The sequence below is a fragment of the Salmo trutta genome, chromosome 5, assembly GCF_901001165.1.
Source record: "Salmo trutta chromosome 5, fSalTru1.1, whole genome shotgun sequence".
NCBI classification, from domain to species: domain Eukaryota; kingdom Metazoa; phylum Chordata; class Actinopteri; order Salmoniformes; family Salmonidae; genus Salmo; species Salmo trutta.
In genome coordinates, this window is record NC_042961.1 from 48,100,713 (window position 1) to 48,119,348 (window position 18,636).

Here is an 18,636-nt window from a genome sequence, read left to right on the forward strand (position 1 = left end):
ACCGGAAGGTTGTCGAAATGGGAGCGTCCCACTGATCTAGCATCCCACTGATCCGCAAGAAGTTTTAAGATTGACATACATTTTGTTCCACACAGAGTTCTTACAGTACATGCATGAGCAAGATTGATATGATCATTATTTTAATATACATTTTTATATTTTTCAGCTTGTCTCTTGGTGCCATGATTCAGTCTGATGTCCTGAAGACTTTCCTGTCTGGAGACAGAGTTAATTTGGAATGCCTCATGTCAGAAGAAGATGGCAACTACTACAACTGGATCAAGATAATAATAGGACAAGCCCCAGTATTGATGCTGTCTCTTTACACTCACTCGAACCCTGCAAAGTTCTTTGGAGAGTTTAACAACACCCAGTTTACAACAACGAAGAGTGGAACCAGTTTTGTGCTGGCTTATTCAGATGCTAGACCATCAGATATGGGGATGTATAAATGTGCTGCACGCGATTATGATGCCATGATCTTCGGGAAGGGTGTATTTCTGATGCATGAGGGTAAGTAACATATATGCACTGAGTGTACAAAACATTAGGAACATCTTCCTAATAAGTGATGACATCTTCCTGATATTGCCTTCAGAAGAGTGGTGCGGCGGTCTAAGGCACTGCATCTCAGTGCTTGAGGTGTCACTACAAACACCCTGGTTCGATTTCAAGCTGTATCACAACTGGCTGTGATTGGGTGTCCCATAGGGCGGTGCACAATTGGCCCAGTGGGATAGACGGTGTAGGCCGTCGGGATAGACGGTGTAGGCCATCATTGTAAAAAATAATTTGTTCTTAACTGATTTGCCTAGTTAAATAAAGGTTAAATAAAAAGAAAAAATATTTTACAATTCGTAGGGCATGGACTACAAGGTGTCGAAAGCATTCCACAGGGATGCTGGCCCATGTTGACTCCAATGCTTCCCACAGTTGTGTCAAGTTGGCTGGATGTCCTTTGGGTCGTGGACCGTTCTTGATAAACACGGGAAACTGATGAGCATGAAAAACCCATGCAACATTGTCGTTCTTGACACACTCAAACAGATGTGCCTGGCACCTACTAGAATTCCCCATTCAAAGACACTTGCATCTTTTGTCTTGTCCATTCACCCTCTGAATGGCACACATACACAATCCATGTCTCAAGGCTCAAAAATACTTCTTTAACCTGTCTCCTCCCCTTCATCTACACCAATTGAAGTGGATTTAACAGGTGAAATCAATAAGGGATCATAGCTTTCACCTGGATTTACCTGGTCAGTCTATGTCATGGAAAAAGCAGGTGTTCTTAATGTTTTGTACACTCACTGTATATTTATTAACATGTGACTATCAGTATCTCCTAGTGGTTATATTGTAATATAAAAAACATTTATTAGAACCTTGGTTTTATTGTGTAAAAGGTGCAGATTCCAGGAGGCTAGCGTCCCACATACCCCAGAGAGGTTAAAACTGCATTGTTGGTTAAGGGCTTGTAAGTAAGCATTTCACAGTAAGGTCTACAGCTGTTGTATTCAGTGCATGTGATAAATACAACTTGATTTGATTATGTGACTGCTTCACCACTAGAGTCGCAGCAACTTTTAAAAGTTGTGAAAATGTTCAAATTGTTCACTAATTTGACAAAGAATCGTAGAAAATTGACTTTCCTGTGATTGCTCATACGTGTAGTCATAATACCTGTCAACAAAGGCCCAACAAAGACACTGTGTGGCTGTTAAGAATCTATAACAAGGTAATATATACATTTATTACATAGATATTAGATATCTGTATCATGTTATAAATCCATTTCAGAATCATAGAGTAACATGCATCAAACAGGCTAGGTAGTCATCATCACTGGATCATTACTACTAACATCAACTAAGTTACTATAAAGTGTAGCTTAGATACCAGGAGGAGCCACAGAATCACTCAAAATGGGTAGCAGAATGATCTCTATATGATGGAGACAATGACTCGTGTTTGTGTGTAGTTTTGTATTGAGTTCCAGAGTAGTTGCATAAGTATAGGAGACAACTTATTTATTCATGTCCTCTCTCCTCTGTAATGTGTTATGTGTTGTCCTCTTTTAGTTGTGTTGATAGCATGTCACTAACACCCACCCCCACACAGTGAACAGTTTCACAGTACTCTGCAGTCTTCTGTAAGCCCAAGACGAGGCTATATCTACGCTTTGGTCAGGTGGGCCTGCTGGCTTTATGCGCACAGGACCCTGCTAACTGCTCTCTGTGTCTCTGTGTCTCTATGTGGTTTTCAGCAGGATGTCTATGTGGTGTCACTGTTGTTCTCTCTATCTGTAATTGTTGTTCATGTTGTCCCTGACAGCTTACAACCACAACAAAACAGTTATTTATCAAATTGACTGTAATATATTTGTAGTTATCTGAAATCAGTTACAAACCACAAATAACTGCTAATGAACCCTATCTGAACCCTCTGAGTTAAGCATCTCATGTGTGGTACAGCACCCTCTATTCTAACTTGTGGTCCAGGGGGGAGGGGCCTTTTGGTGCTAACGGCATGTGAGAATGTTCAAACTTGTACATATACTATATATACAAAAGTATGTGAACACCCCTTCAAAATTTGTGGATTTAGCTGTTTCAGCCATACACGTTGCTGACAGGTTAATCAAATCTAGCACACAGCCATGCAATCTCCATAGACAAACATTGGCAGAGCTGCCTAGGTAAACTGTAAGTGATGTTATTGTGAGGTTGAAACATCTAGGAGCAACAATGACTCAGCCGAGAAGTGGTAGGACCCACAAGCTCACAGAACGAGACCACTGAGTGTTGAAGATCTTAGCCCATAAAAATAGCTTGTCCTTGGTTGCAACACTCCCTACGGAGTTCCAAAATGGCTCTGGAAGCAATGTCAGCACCCGGCGTCAGCACAAGAACTGTTTGTCAAGACCATCATGAAATGGGTTTCCATGGCCGACCAGCCGCACACAAGCCTAAGATCACCATGTGCAATGCCAAATGTCAGCTGGAGTGGTGTAAAGCTCAATGCCATTCTCTGGAGTGATTAATCATGCTTCACTATCTAGCAGTCCACCAGACGAATCTGTGTTTGGCGAATGTCAGAAAAACGCTATGTGCCCCAAATCATAGTGCCAACTGTAATGTTTGGTTGTGGAGGAATAATGGTCTGGGGCTGTTTTTCATGGTTCGGGCTAGGCCCCTTAGTTCCAGTGAAGGGAAATCTTAAAGCTACATAATACAATGACATTCTAGAGGATTATGTGCTTCCAACTTTGTGGCAACAGTTTGTGGAAGGCCCTATCCTTTTTCAGCATGACAATGCCCATGTGCACAAAGCGAGGTCCATGCAGAAATTGTTTGTCGAGATCAGTGTGGAAGAACTTGACTGGCCTGCACAGAGCCCTGACCTCAACCACAGCGAACGCCTAATCGCCCAACATCAGTTCCCAACCTCACTAATACTATTGTGGCTGAATGGAAGCAAGTCCCGTACCAACCTTCCAATCTAGTGGAAAGCCTTCACAGAAGAGTGGAGGCTGTTATAGCAGCAAAGGGGTGACCAACTCCATATTAATGCCCATGATTTTGGAATGAGATGTTCGACAAGCAGGTGTCCACATACTATTGGTCAATTATTGACTTACGGTATCAACTAATGCCCGTAGCAATATAGTGGAGTGATACGGTATACACTGAGTATACCAAATATTGGGAACACCTTCCTAATATTGAGTTGCACCCCCCACATCTTTTGCCCATCAGAACAGCCTCAATTCATCTGTGTATGGACTCTACAAGGTGTCGAAAGCATCCACAGGGATGCTGGCCCATGTTGACTCCAATTTTTCCCAGAGTTGTGTCAAGTTGGCTGGATGTCCTTTGGGTGGTGGACCATTCTTGATGCACACAGGAAACAGCAAGCATCCTTGCTAATGCCATATGGGTTAATTGATTGAACTGCTCTCCTGAAATCCCTGTGTACAGAACGCATTTCTTTTGGCATTAATACATATCTATTTAAACAACTGATATGGATAAAAAAAGAATTCTTCCATCTCTTGGGTGTTGTACATAAAGTGTGCCTGTATGAATGTTTGTCAAGAGGGTTTCTGCAGAGACAACCTACTGTTACTATGCTAAACCCACCCACACATCATGCACTCATTGAGCTGTTCACAGGTACCGGAACACTTTGGTCTGTTTTGAGCTCAAGACAAGGCTGTGTCTTTTCTTTGGACAGGCCTGGTTGGCCTTTCACTCACTATGTGGTTCCAGAAGGATGTCTATGTGGTGTCAGTCATTTACTCTCTTTCGTCGTTGTTCACGCCCATGACAGTTAGAAACACAACTCCACTGATATACTGCATGTCATGTAGACTAACACAGTATCTTATCACTTACAAGATCATAGGTTTTTATCAATTCTTGAACTGTAATCATTAGTTTACAGAGTGTAGAGTAGAAGGTGTATCCAGGCTACAGCCAAGAGCCCTACCCACCCAGGTACAAACCCTGACTCCTACTAAACTCTCAGGTGTTACACTTCATGTTTCTGTGAATAATAGTGAAAGTAACACTGACCAAGTTTATTCACCCAGTGGGTCAAACAGCTGCAAAGACAAAGACATGTTCCCACCAGCACAAGTATTTATACCCCCCTTTAGGGGGAGTCTCTTCTTTTTCTCTAAACACATCTTTGTTGCTAGGCAGGAAGTTGTGATGTTGGTAATAAACTGTTCCTTCTCTCTTCATGTGACCTGACCTGACCTCGGCCCACATTCTTCACTAATTCACAGCTATCCACCCTTATCAGTGACCGCAACCATGTGATTGCCTTTTCCCTTACTTAGTAACTTTTCAGGCCCGTGTCACTTATCTACCCTCAATTGACCGCACCATATACATTCCTCCTACATATAGCCATTACCTTCTGGTGTAGCAAGAATTTCAAATTACAACCCAACATAAGACACCCAGGTACTTTATTGATACAATTCATACTTGTCTTTGTGTGTATTCCAGCTGCGGTACAATCCTCAGTCATGAGCCTTGTGTCCACAATGAATTTAAAGGCAACCTTCACTTATCAGTGCAAAGAGGCAGAGGAATAAAACACCTAAGGATCTCAGACATGCAGCTCTCAGATTCAGCAACATATTAATGAGGGAGTTCTTATTCCAGCAAGGTGGAATTTGGAGAAGGAGCCATTCTCATTATTAAAGGTAGACAATCTGAATTTAGAGAGCAAACAAATAGAAACTAATGTTCTGCAACTATAATCTTGATCATTTTTGCACTTTACGTTTTGGATATACGTACAATGTCTTAATACAATTTGAGGTATTTGCAAAATCAGAAATTGCTGCAGCTTAAGTTTTCAACAAATGTTCAGTTAGGACACAAAATAGGAAACATTACTGACATGAAAACCTTTTTGTCAGGTTGAGCATCCAGAAACATAACCGTTGTATAGCAGTCTATGTCTGAGTCAGTCCAGGAAGGAGAATCTGTGACTCTGAACTGTACAATATACACTGAGTATACACTGAGACATGTGCAGGAGAACATAGTGTCTATTGATTCAGACATGGCTCAGAAGAATTCCATTCAGGAATTACATTTACGTCATTTAGCAGAAGCTCTTATCCAGAGCGACTTACAAATTGGTGCATTCACCTTATGATATCCAGTGGAGCAACCACTTAACAATAGTACATCTATATCTTTTTTGGGGAGAGGGTAGGGGGGAGGGTTAGAAGGATTACTTAATCCTATCCCAGGTATTCCTTAAAGAGGTGGGGTTTCAGGTGTCTCCGGAAGGTGGTGATTGACTCCGCTGTCCTGGCGTCATGAGGGAGCTTGTTCCACAATTGGGGTGCCAGAGCAGCGAACAGTTTTGACTCTGCTGAGCGGGAACTGTGCTTCCGCAGAGGTAGGGAGGCGAGCAGGCCAGAGGTGGATGAACGCAGTGCCCTTCTTTGGGTGTAGGGACTGATCAGAGCCTGAAGGTACGGAGGTGCCGTTCCCCTCACAGCTCCGTAGGCAAGCACCATGGTCTTGTAGCAGATGCGAGCTTCAACTGGAAACCAGTGGAGTGTGCGGAGGAGCAGGTTGACGTGAGAGAACTTGGGAAGGTTGAACACAAGATGGGCTGCGGCGTTCTGGATGAGTTGTAGGGGTTTAATGGCACAGGCAGGGAGCCCCGCCAACAGCGAGTTGCAGTAATCCAGACGGGAGATGACAAGTGCCTGGATTAGGACCTGCGCCGCTTCCTGTGTGAGGCAGGGTCGTACTCTGCAATTGTTGTAGAGCATGAACCTACAGGATCGTGTCACCGCCTTGATGTTAGCGGAGAACGACAGGGTGTTGTCCAGGGTCATCCCAAGGCTCATAGCACTCTGGGAGGAGGACACAATGGAGTTGTCAACCGTGATGGCGAGATCATGGAACGGGCAGTCCTTCCCCGGGAGGAAGAGCAGCTCCGTCTTGCCGAGGTTCAGCTTGAGGTGGTGATCCGTCATCCACAATGATATGTCTGCCAGATATGCAGAGATGCGATTCGCCACCTGGTTATCAGAAGGGGGTAAGGAGAAGATTAATTGTGTGTCGTCTGCGTAGCAATGATAGGAGAGACCATGTGAGGATATGACAGAGCCAAGTGACTTGGTGTATAGCGAGAAAGGGAGAGGGCCTAGAACTGAGCCCTGGGGGACAACCAGTGGTGAGAGCACGTGGTGCGGAGAAGGATTCTCGCCACGCAACCTGGTAGGAGCGACTTGTCAGGTAGGATGCAATCCAAGAGTGAGCCGCGCCGGAGATGCCCAACTCGGAGAGGGTGGAGAGGAGGATCTGATGGTTCACAGTATCAAAGGCAGCAGATAGGTCTAGAAGGATGAGAGCAGAGGAGAGAGAGTTTGCTTTAGCATTGCGGAGAGCCTCCGTGACACAGAGAAGAGCAGTCTCAGTTGAATGACCAGTCTTGAAACTAGACAGATTTGGATCAAGAAGGTCATTCTGAGAGAGATAGCAAGAGAGCTGGCCAAGGACGGCACGCTTAAGAGTTTTGGAGAGAAAAGAAAGAATGGATACTGGTCTGTAGTTGTTGACATCGGAGGGATCGAGTGTAGGTTTTTTCAGAAGGGGTGCAACTCTCGCTCTCTTGAAGACGGAAGGGACGTAGCCAGCGGTCAAGGATGAGTTGATGAGCGAGGTGAGGTAAGGGAGAAGGTCTCCAGAAATGGTCTGGAGAAGAGAGGAGGGGATAGGGTCAAGCGGGCAGGTTGTTGGGCGGCCGGCCGTCACAAGTCACAAGATTTCATCTGGAGAGAGGGGAGAAAGAGGTCAAAGCATAGGGTAGGGCAATGTGAGCAGGACCAGCGGTGTCGTTTGACTTAACAAACGAGGATCGGATGTCGTCAACCTTCTTTTCAAAATGGTTGACAAAGTCATCCACAGAGAGGGAGGAGGGGGCGGGGGGAGGAGGATTCAGGAGGGAGGAGAAGGTGGCAAAGAGCTTCCTAGGGTTAGAGGCAGATGCTTGGAATTTAGAGTGGTAGAAAGAGGCTTTAGCAGCAGAAACAGAGGAAGAAAATGTGGAGAGGAGGGAGTGAAAAGATGCCAGGTCCTCAGGGAGGCTAGTTTTCCTCCATTTCCGCTCGGCTGCCCGGAGCCCTGTTCTGTGAGCTCGCAATGAGTCGTTAAGCCACGGAGCAGGAGGAGAGGACCGAGCCGGCCGGGAGGATAGGGGACATAGAGAGTCAAAGGATGCAGAAAGGGAGGAGAGGAGGGTTGAGGAGGCAGATTCAGGAGATTGGTTGGAGAAGGATTTGAGCAGAGGGAAGAGATGATAGGATGGAAGAGGAGGAATCATTTACACCCATGGAGACAGGAGTGATCAGTGTGAGAAGAGCCCTGAGCCAGAGTCTCCTACACAGAGCTGTGTCTACAACCTCCCCAAGAGGAACCTCAGCCTCTCTGATGCTGGGACTTATTACTTTGCTGTGGTCTTATGTGGGCAGATACTGTTGGAAATGGGACCAAGCTGAAGATCAAGTGCAGGTGAAACAATTTACATTTTTGTTTATATCTATTGTATAATCTACTGTGTAAAACTGTACATAGTACTAGTTATTTAGATCACATAAGAAATTGTGCAATCATTTTCCCAAACAATGGCGCAGACCCTCTTCTCTTAGTGTACTGCCTGAGTGCAGCATTGGGTCTCTCATTTATCCTGATTATTGTCCTTGGTTGCGTTGTGTACATCATGAACAATATAAAGTGTCTGCAGTGTAGAGGTAAGTGAAGTCCATAGCAAAAAAATGAATGATGTATGTAACAGGTAAAGTCCTTCATAGAAGTTGCTCTTCTTTCATATCACCAGATGTATCTGTAATGGAAGAAACAGTTGTATCTTTATATTTTCTGTCTTTTTTTTCAGGACACGTCTCTCAGACAAGAGGTCCAGCAGTTTCTTCTTCAGATGCAGCAGTAAATAGAATTCCTTATGTTGTATTACCATATAAAGAAGTGTGAAAGGGGATACAATAAAAACATATAGTAATATTCTCCTCCATTATATTATTGTTCTTCACAGGCCCAAGATGCAGACAGTCTCCATTATGTAGCTCTGAATCTGAGCAACAACAAGAACAGGTCTAGAAGACAGAGAAGCAACATGAAGGAAGAGACAGTGTACTCTGGGATCAGACAGTAGAACTGGATGAATGACACAGCCTTAATTGCTAACTTTGTTAGCTGTAACTGTAATGAATTAGGTGCATTGCTTCTTTGACACACTCATTTGACAATTACTTACTTGTGATAAGATAAATAAAACGTTTAACAATAATCAAGACAAAGGAAGTTGAATGTATTTATTTATTCCATACTCATGCATCTTTATGCTGCAGTGATGAACAGTTGTTTCTCTTCTCATGCCACTAACACCACCTCACACACACAGCAACCTATTTACAGGTACACTGATGTTTTTTCTTAATTCAGAAGAAAATAAGACATGGTAGTACGCCTTTTGAGAAGAGGTTTCAAGTATTTTGCATGTTATGTAATTTGTCTTTTAGTGGGGACCCCTTCTCCTCAAAGCCAGTATGGGAATCCTCATGCCAACACATCAGATCAACAGGTTAGCAGAATTGCTGTATCAAGAGTGAGACTGGATAAGAGTATTAAAGCAAAAGAGTACAGTATTAGTTTTGACCTAGAATCTGAACACACACTCACTGAGTGAGTGTGTGTTTCATCCTCATAGCTCCACGGAACAATGGTGCCCTGAACTATACTGGCATGAAGTTCACTGACAAGACAGGAGAGAACAGAGAGAGGAAGAAACCATCTACTCTGGTCTGTCATAGAGACAGGATTTGACATGTGAGATTCATCCAATAGGCATCATTCTAAGTTAAGACCCACCCCTCCTCTGAACTCCACATTGATCTTGACTATTCCAGAGTGACCTGGCGATTTATATACATTTCTAACTTGCGGTAGGATGCCATTGCAGGGGCCAAGCTTCGCCTAATTTAAATGTAAAATCCCTCATATGCAGAGCATAATTGTTCAGCAAGTGTGAAAGCTGATACTAGGATGGTTTCATGAGTCTCAAATCCTCACCAATAGTGGCTGAGGTCGACTTACAGCATACATTTATTTTTGTAGAAGTGTACAACAAAATGTATATAATGATTTTGCAAATACCTGAACTCTTACTTTTGATGATAATAGTTGGAAAATGGACCTCTGGAATCTGACTTTATGCCTGTGTGAAATTTCAATAAACATGTTTTTATTTCATAAGTTTAATGACTTGCCTAATTCTTACCACTTACTTGCACGAGGTATCAAAGTATCACATCTTTATTTATTTTTTTAAAGTTGCCAAACTTACCGGAGTTCACTTCCTATGATAAAAAAAATACAGACCAGTAACTCACTTTACATCATTTGAAGGGCTGTTCTAACTATGGTATGCTACAGGTCACATGTTAGATTGTAGTTTTAATCAGATGTTTTATGCCTGTTCAGACAGCCAATAATACCACTTAGTTCAGAGTTTCCGCCTACTTCATAATGATTAACCAATGAGTGTCATCATATAAAAGCTGCCCCGTTGTCAGACCCCACACACTATACAGTTCAGACAGGAAATGATGATTATATATTGGACAATCTTTTTGTTTTACGCCAATTTTGGTAAGTAAGAAATATTAATATGATTCCTTTTATTTTGTATATCATAGTCTTTTTGAATCTATTTTAATGACAATGTATTCTGAATAATGATAATAATGTATAAATCTGTACTATACCTTTGTCTTTGATTTATTTAGTTTGTTTGCTTCACAGGTTGTGCACTTAACAAGGATGTAATCCAACCAGACCCTTTGATAGTTACACAACTGGGACAAAGTGTATCCCTCACTTGCTTTTGTCAATCTCATTTTATCTCTTGGTACAAGCAAACTGTTGGAGAGAAGCCTCTTCACATGGCATCATCATTTTATCACACTCAAAATAGTATTTATTCCAACAACTTTAACAAAGACTTTAATGAGACTAAACGTTTAAGTGTGAAGAGGGGTGTTGACAGCTTTAACCTGACCATCTCCAAGACAGAGTCAGGGGACTCTGCTACATACTACTGTGGTGCTATGGAAGTGAGCAAATTCAAATTTGGAGAAGGAACTGTTTTAATTGTCAAAGGTAATATAAGTTGCTTTTAAAAAAGTTGGTAATGATGTGTGTTCATATAATGCTAAATGAATGAATCTAGCAGGAAAATAGAATGTACACACAATGATCTTACTCACTCTCTTCAGATTCAGGTTCCAACAGCATGTCTGTGCTCCAACAGCCTGTGTCTGAGTCAGTCCAGCCAGGAGACTCTATGACTCTGAACTGTACAATACACACTGAAACCTGTGCAGGAGAACACAGTGTCTATTGGTTCAGACACGGCTCAGGAAAATCCCATCCAGGAATATTTTACAACAATGGAGACAGAAGTGATCAGTGTGAGAAGAGCCCTAAGGCTGGGTATCCTACACAGAGCTGTGTCTACAACCTCCCCAAGAGGAACCTCAGCCTCTCTGATGCTGGGACTTACTACTGTGCTGTGGCCTCATGTGGGGAGATACTGTTCGGGAACGGGACCAAGCTGGACATCGAAGGTAAGCTGTGCATAACCAAAATACCAAACATTTTCTCTCAAATGGTGTAAAATATCAATATCTAATTCCATGACTTTCAATTCGTATTAGATTTCAAATATAATTTATATAGCTCATTGTGTGCCAAAATCACTGCGGAATAAAGAATTACAGAAAATATTCAAGCCTTGTTTTTTTAAGTTTCAGACCTGTTGGGTGATCAGAGTAATCTTCTTTTACTCATCATTATATCTTTCCTGACAACTACTGTGATTCTGAGTGTGATTGTCAACATTATCCTCTGTGTGAGAATGAAGAGGTCACGATGTGAACACTCTGCAGGTACAGTAAAAGTCTTCATACTAATAGTAATAGTAATAGTAATAATAGTTACATTTCATAAAGAGGAATGAAGGCTTGCCCTCCTTTTACCACTTCCCTCTCTGGCCTACTACATTTTGAGGCAAAAAATCGGTCATTCACAGCAGTAAGTGTTTTTATTTGTAAAAAATAAAAGGTTTCCAATATATTGAATGTTTTGACGTTTGCCTTTTAGCAGGGACCCCTTTTCAACAAAGCCACTATGGGAATCCTCATGCCAACACTTCAGAACAACAGGTTAGCAGGATCAATTGTACTGTATCAAGAGTGGAAAAGATTATTAAAGCAAAGATTACAGCATTAGATGTGACCCAGAGTCTGAAATGAGTAAATCTGTGTTTCATCCCAATAGCTCCACGGTAACGATGATGGCCTGAACTACACTGGCCTAAAGTTCACTGATAGGAAGCCCAGGAAACAGAGGAGAGAACAGAGAGAGGAAGAAACCATCTACTCTGGTGTGAGTAATCAAGTCAGGATGTGACAGTCCTCCAATCAGTATAATTTTAAGTTGTGCCCTACTGACCTCCAATTTGAGCTTGACTGTGTCCGTGTAACTTGGCTATTTTGTACTTTCTTCATTTGCTATACAATGTAATAGTTGGGTGTAGCTGAAGAGACTGTCACTGCATTGGCATATTCTCCCAATATCAATGTAGAATCACTCAGATGCTGAGCATAATTGTTCAGCAAGTGTGAAAGCTGATACTAGGATGGTTTCAGAAGTCTCAAATCCTCAGAAATAGTGGCTGAGGTTGACTGACTGGATACAATTGCAATGTAAAAAGAAGTGTAGCACAAAATACTGTATGTTTAATGATTTAGCAAATGTCTGAATTCTTCCTTTTCATGATAATGGTTGTAACATGGATGTCTGTAACCTGCTTTTATGCTTGTGTGATATTTCAATAAACATGTTTTTATTTCCTATGTTTAATGACTCGCCCAATTCTTACAACTTATTTGTACGAAGTAATTTTATGTTTGAATTTCTTCCACTTTCACATTAGTGTTTTGTGTACATCGTTGACAAAATGACAATTAAATCCATTTTAATCCCACTTTGTTACGCAATAAAAATTAAGTCATCCAATGTTGGTGTAGACTTTCTATAGGCACTGTATGTGCTACTAGTCTCAGAAACCAACCAAAACGATGAAAAAATACAAACCAGTAACTCTGACTTTACACCATTTGAAGATGAATATCACAACTTATTGATAGCGTAAGCATTTTAAAAGAAACTCATTGATTCATCAATGGATACAGACTGTATCTGTAAGTAAGTTGGGAATCCTGTCTAAGAATCATTTACACCTATGGAGACAGGACTGATCAGTGTGAGAAGTGCCCTGAGGCTGGGTCTCCTACACAGAGCTGTGTCTACAACATCCCCAAGAGGAACCTCAGCCTCTCTGATGCTGGGACTTACTACTGTGCTGTGTCCTCATGTGGGGATATCGTATTTGGGAATGGGACCAAGCTGGACATTGACCATAAGTGATATTTCTGACATTTCTGAAAATCTCTAAAATACTTTCACATTGCTGTGAACAAATTGTATGTCTGGTTGAACAAAATTTCCTGAATCTCCTCTATCACTATCTGTATTTCCACAGATGGTTGTAAGGAGGACCAGGTTCTCTTGGTGTACTGTCTGGGTGTTGCGTTGGCTCTTTGTGTCATCCTCATCATTGTCCTTGGTTGTGTTATTTAAAAGATGATGAAGAAAACCTCTCTGCTGTGCAGAGGTAAGCGTTATCACTGCCCACAATATATGTAGAATGGTGCCAGAGAGAATGGCTGATGTTGTACGTGATCCTAACCAACTGTGTTATTTTGTTAGTTTTTTTGCATGTTTAAAACTATTTTTTTTATTCATTTTGTTCATAATGTTGGTGCTACTGTCTCTTCTGACCGAAAATAACAGCGATTACGCACCACAAACTGGTAGAAGTTTTTTCCTTTAATGTGTCCGACGAGTCTAACGTGAAGGATACACTGCTTTTCCGGGAACATGCCCAAATCCCCGTCATTTGCTTGAAGAGAAGACGCAGAAAAAGTGGGCGGAGGTTGGGCTGCCTTCTGAGAATAAGCAGGTGAGCGAGTAAATCCCCACTGCCATCCATTCTATTGGCAAACATGCAATCATTGGAAAATAAAATCTATGACCTACAAGCAAAACTACCAATGGGACATTAAAAACTGTAATATCTTATGTTTCACCGAGTCTTGGCTGAACAATTACATGAACAATGTACAACAACATACAGTTCCCTGGGGTTTTAGCCCTCGCTCTTCCCCGAGCAGGAGGAAGACTTCGGGGTACCATCTGCTCAGATATTTGTCCGCCGCTGTCGTTGTACCTGGAGTGGTCGGCTCTCCTCAAGACCACCTCCAGGTGTCGACGACAAGTGGATCGCCATCGGACACCGGATGCCCGATATCGTCTCGGGCAGAAGGTATGGCAATCCACCTGGGATCTGCCCCTCTGGGTGGAATCCCGCAAACTCTCCCCCCGGTTCATCGGCCCATTTCCCATCGCCAAGATTATTAGCCACACTGCTGTTCGTCTTCTGTTGCCACTTACCCTTTGTATACATCCCAAATGTCATGTGTCCAGAGTCAAACCTATGTCTCACAGCCCTTTGTCTCCTATTTCCAGGCCCTCCCCTCTTCCTCATCTCATCGACAGCCAACCGGCTTACACGGTGAGACATCTCCTGAAGGTTCGACCTCGGGGCAGGGGGTTCCGGTACCTGGTTGACTGGGAGGGTTATGGCCCGGAGGAGAGGTGCTATGTCTCCGCCAGGGACATCCTGGACCCAGGCCTCATCGTGGATTTTCAACGCCGACACCACGGTCAACAAGGTATCCGCCCAGGTAGGACGCCGGGTACTGTCACACCCTGATCTGTTTCACCTGTCTGTGTGCTTGTCTCCACCCCCTCAAGGTGTCGCTCATCTTCCCGCTTATCCCCTGTGTATTTACACCTGTGTTCTCTGTTTGTCTGTTGCCAGTTCGTCTTGTTTGTCAAGTCAACAAGCGTTTTTTGTATCAACTCCTGTCTCTCTTTTCTCATCCTCCTGGTTTTGACCCTTGCCTGTCCTGACTCTGATACCACCTGCCTGAGCACTCTGCCTGCCCCTGACCCTGAGCCTGCCTGCCGACCTGTACCTTTGCCGCCAACTCTGATTTACTGACCCCTGCCTGCCTTGACCTGTCTATTGCCTGCCCCTGTTGGAATATCAAACAATTGTCAATTTGACATGTCTGCATCTGGGTCTTACCTTGATCCCTGACAGGAAGCTCATAAGAAATCCTGCTATGCCTTCCGATGACCCATCAAACAGACAAAGCGTCAGTGCAGGACTAAGATCGAATCATACTACACAGGCTCCGATGCTCATCGGATTTTTTAGGGCTTGCAAACTATTACAGACTACAAAGGGAAGCACAGCCGAGAGCTGCCCAGTGACATGAGCCTACCATATTACTTCTATGCTCACTTCGAGGCAAGTAACACTGAACCATGCATGAGAGCATCAGCTGTTCCGGATGACTGTGTGATCATGTTTTCCGCAGACGATGTGAGCAAGACCTTTAAACAGGTCAACATTTACAAGGCAGCAGGGCCAGACAGATTACCAGGAAATGTACTCCAAGCATGCGCGGACGAACTGGCAAGTGTCTTCACTGACATTTTCAACCTCTCCCTGTCTGAGTCTGAAATACCAACATGTTTCAAGCAGACCACCAAAGTCCCTGTGCCCAAGAACACTAAGGTAACCTGCCTAAATTACTATCGACTCGTAGTGCTCACGTCTGTAGCCATGAAGTGCTTTGATAGGCTGGTCATGGCTCACATCAACACCATTATCCCAGAAACCAAAAACCAGGGCTGCCAAACACTCTTCCTGGAGATCTACCGTCCTGTGGGTTTTCAGTCCAACCCTAATTTAACACACCAGATTCTACTTATTAGCTGCTCAACAAGACCTTAACTAGCTGAATCAGATATGCTAAATTAGGGTTGGACTGAAAACCTACAGGAAAGCAGATCTCCAGGAAGAGTGCTGGGCAGCCCTGCCCTAGACCCACTCCAATTTGCATAACGCCCTAACAGATCAACAGATGATGCAATCTCTATTAAACTCCACACTGCCCTTTCCCTCCTGGACAAAAGGAACGCATATGTGAGAATTCTATTCATTGACTACAGCTCAGCATTCAACACCATAGTGCCCTCAAGGACCCTGGGACTAAACACCTCCCTCTACAACAGGATCCTGGACTTCCTGAAGGACCGCCCGCAGGTGGTAAGGTTATGCAACAACACATCAGCCACGCTGATCCTCAACATAGGTGTGTTGTCAGTCCCCTCCTGTACTCCCTGTTAACTCATGACTGCACGGCCAGGCACGACTCCAACACCATCATTAAGTTTGCCGATGACAAAGTGGTCGGCTTGATCACCGACAACAACGATGAGACTTTTCCAACAGCCAGGGAGGGGGCCTATAGGGAGGGGGTCAGAGACCTGGCCATGTGGTGCAAGGACAACAACCTCTGCATCAGTGTGATCAAGACAAAGGAGATGATTGTGGACTAAAGGAAAAGGAGGACCGAGCACGCCCCCATTCTCATCGACAGGGCTGTAGTGGAGCAGGTTGAGAGCTTCAAGTTCCTTGGTGACCACATCACCAACAAACGAACATTGTCCAAGCACACCAAGACAGTCGTGAAGAGGGCACGACAAAACCTATTCCCCCTCAGAAGACTGAAAAGATTTGGCATGGGTCCTCAGATCTTCAAAAGGTTCTACAGCTGCACCATCGAGAACATCTTGACTGGTTGCATCCCTGCCTGGTATGGCAACTACTCGGCCTCTGACTGTAAGGCATTACAGAGGGTAGTGCGTACGGCCCAGTACATCACTGGGGCCAAGCTTCCTGCCATCCAGGACCTCTATACCAGGCTGTGTCAGAAGAAGGCCCTAAAAATTGTCAAAGACTCCAGCCACCCTAGTCAAAGACTGCTCTCTCTGCTATCACATGTCAAGCAGTACCGGTGCGCCAAGTCCAAGTCCATGAGGTTTCTAAACAGTTTCTACCCCAAGCCATAAGACTCCTGAACATCTAATCAAATGGCTACTCAGACAACGATACTCTCTGTTATTATCAATACATAGTCACTTTAATAACTCTACCTACAGGTACATACTACCGTAAATTCCGGACTATAAGCCGCAACTTTTTTTCCCAGGCTTTGAACCTCACGGCTTAAACAATGACGTGGCTAGTATATGGATTTTTCCTGCTTTCAATTTTTTCTCTCCAAAAAAAAACATTCTGTGATGTGCTCAGTTTTTTGCCGTCATGAAGATTTCATTAGACCAATGAAATTGCCGAACGGGTTACGGTCAAACAACTTTTTTGTTTACGGTTTAGATTGAATCGAGCGCTCTCAAACTTCCCATCATTCTGATTACGGTAGTCATTTTGTCACCCTCATCATGGCAAAGACACGGAGAAATGCATATGATGCAGCTTTCAAGTTGAAGGCTATTGATCTGGCTGTTGGAAAAGGAAATAGAGCTGCTGCACGGGAGCTTGGTCTTAGTGAGTCGATGATAAGACGTTGGAAACAGCAGCGTGAGGAATTGACTCAGTGCAAAAAGACAACTAAAGCTTACTGCAAATGTTTTATTTTTTGTTACAAGCCGTGTTTCGTTAAAGCCTATTTATTTTTGTTACAAGCCGTGTTTCGTTAAAGCCTGTGTAAAGTTAATTTGTTTCAGTGTACCGGTAGGCACCTGCGGCTTATAGACATGTGCGGCTTATTTATGTTCAAAATATTACTTTTTTTAAAATTCAGTGGGTGTGGCTTATATTCAGGTGCGCTTAATAGTCCGGAAATTACGGTACTTCAATTACCTCGACTAACCGGTGCCGCCGCACATTGACTCTGTACCAGTACCCCCTGTACATAGCCTCGTTATTATTATTTTACTCCTGCTCTTTATTAATTTGTTACTGATATTTGTTATTCTTATTGGTATTTTTTTATGTTATTTTTTAAACTGCATTGTTGGTTACATTCCTTGTAAGTATTCAGCGCATGTGACAGATATAATTTGATTTGATTTGATATTTGATATGCTTAAACTGTTGGTGCAGTATACATTAAATGTTTTAGTCATGAAAATGGGTTAATTCATTGTATGATGATGATGATGATGACATAACACTTGTCCAGCTGTTGCTGATTCAACATGTTTTTTTTAATTCAAATACAAAAATAAGCATTTACCTATAGGTGTTGTTTCACTATAAATATTTTAGTCTAATGAACACTTTTTTTTGCTATTCCTCTCAGGATCAAGGTGCTGAAAACTCCATGACGCCGCTCTGAACAACATCCACAAGAAAGTAAACTCCGGGAGACAGAGGGTCGCCATGGAGAGAGATTGTTTACTCGGTTGAGATGACAAAATATGGACAGAAATGTAGACCTTTGCTCTTTAATAACTTGCATTGATTTTGTTTTCTACACTATATGTATAACTATGGCTTTTTCATTGTGTGTTACAATTACTTTCTGTTAATCTCATTTTAACATTGATACTGTTGTGTATTTTAATTCAAATAAAGCATTCAAATGCTTTCATATAGAGATATTGTTTGATTTGATATTTTTCTCTGTCCTTAAATTTCATCCACAAATTCAGTGTGCAACAACTATATTAGGCTGATGCTCAATGTAACAAAGCTATTTTTGGTTGCATAATGCACTGTGAATATGCATCTATTGACTGGTGTTTTAGTTTGTCTCAAACAATTTTTTAACTGTATCCTGAAAACGTCTCTGTGGTGTTCTGAATACCCTAAATAGAATTAACCTCTCTAGGGTAGGGGGCAGTATTTGCACGGCCGGATAAAAAACGTACCCGATTTAATCTGGTTATTACTACTGCCCAGAAACTGGAATATGCATATAATTGTTTGATTTGGATAGAAAACACCATAAAGTTTCTAAAACTGTTTGAATGGTGTCTGTGAGTATAACATAACTCATATGGCAGGCAAAAA

General features: G+C 42.7%; 1 protein-coding gene and 1 pseudogene across 1 annotated transcript; both read left to right on the forward strand.

Annotated features, from left to right (window-relative positions):
* Positions 1–113: 113 nt before the first annotated feature.
* LOC115194945 (uncharacterized) lies at positions 114–8,041 on the forward strand (annotated as a pseudogene).
* A 2,121-nt stretch (positions 8,042–10,162) lies between these two features.
* LOC115194318 (uncharacterized) lies at positions 10,163–11,269 on the forward strand. The gene is made up of 3 exons (XM_029753944.1): positions 10,163–10,208; positions 10,362–10,718; positions 10,835–11,269. The coding sequence occupies exons 1-3, from the start codon at positions 10,163–10,165 to the stop codon at positions 11,233–11,235; spliced, it is 804 nt and encodes a 267-aa protein (XP_029609804.1). The 3' UTR covers positions 11,236–11,269.
* The last annotated feature ends 7,367 nt before the right edge of the window (positions 11,270–18,636 follow it).

What these genes read in the sequence shown, in the direction of transcription:
- LOC115194318 (XM_029753944.1), top strand. Translation starts at nt 10,163, where the DNA reads ATGATGATTATATATTGGACAATCTTTTTGTTTTACGCCAATTTTG. An exon ending in TTTGTTTTACGCCAATTTTG is followed by an intron (nt 10,209 to 10,361) that starts GTAAGTAAGAAA and finishes TTTGCTTCACAG; the next exon opens with GTTGTGCACTTAACAAGGAT. An exon ending in AACTGTTTTAATTGTCAAAG is followed by an intron (nt 10,719 to 10,834) that starts GTAATATAAGTT and finishes CACTCTCTTCAG; the next exon opens with ATTCAGGTTCCAACAGCATG.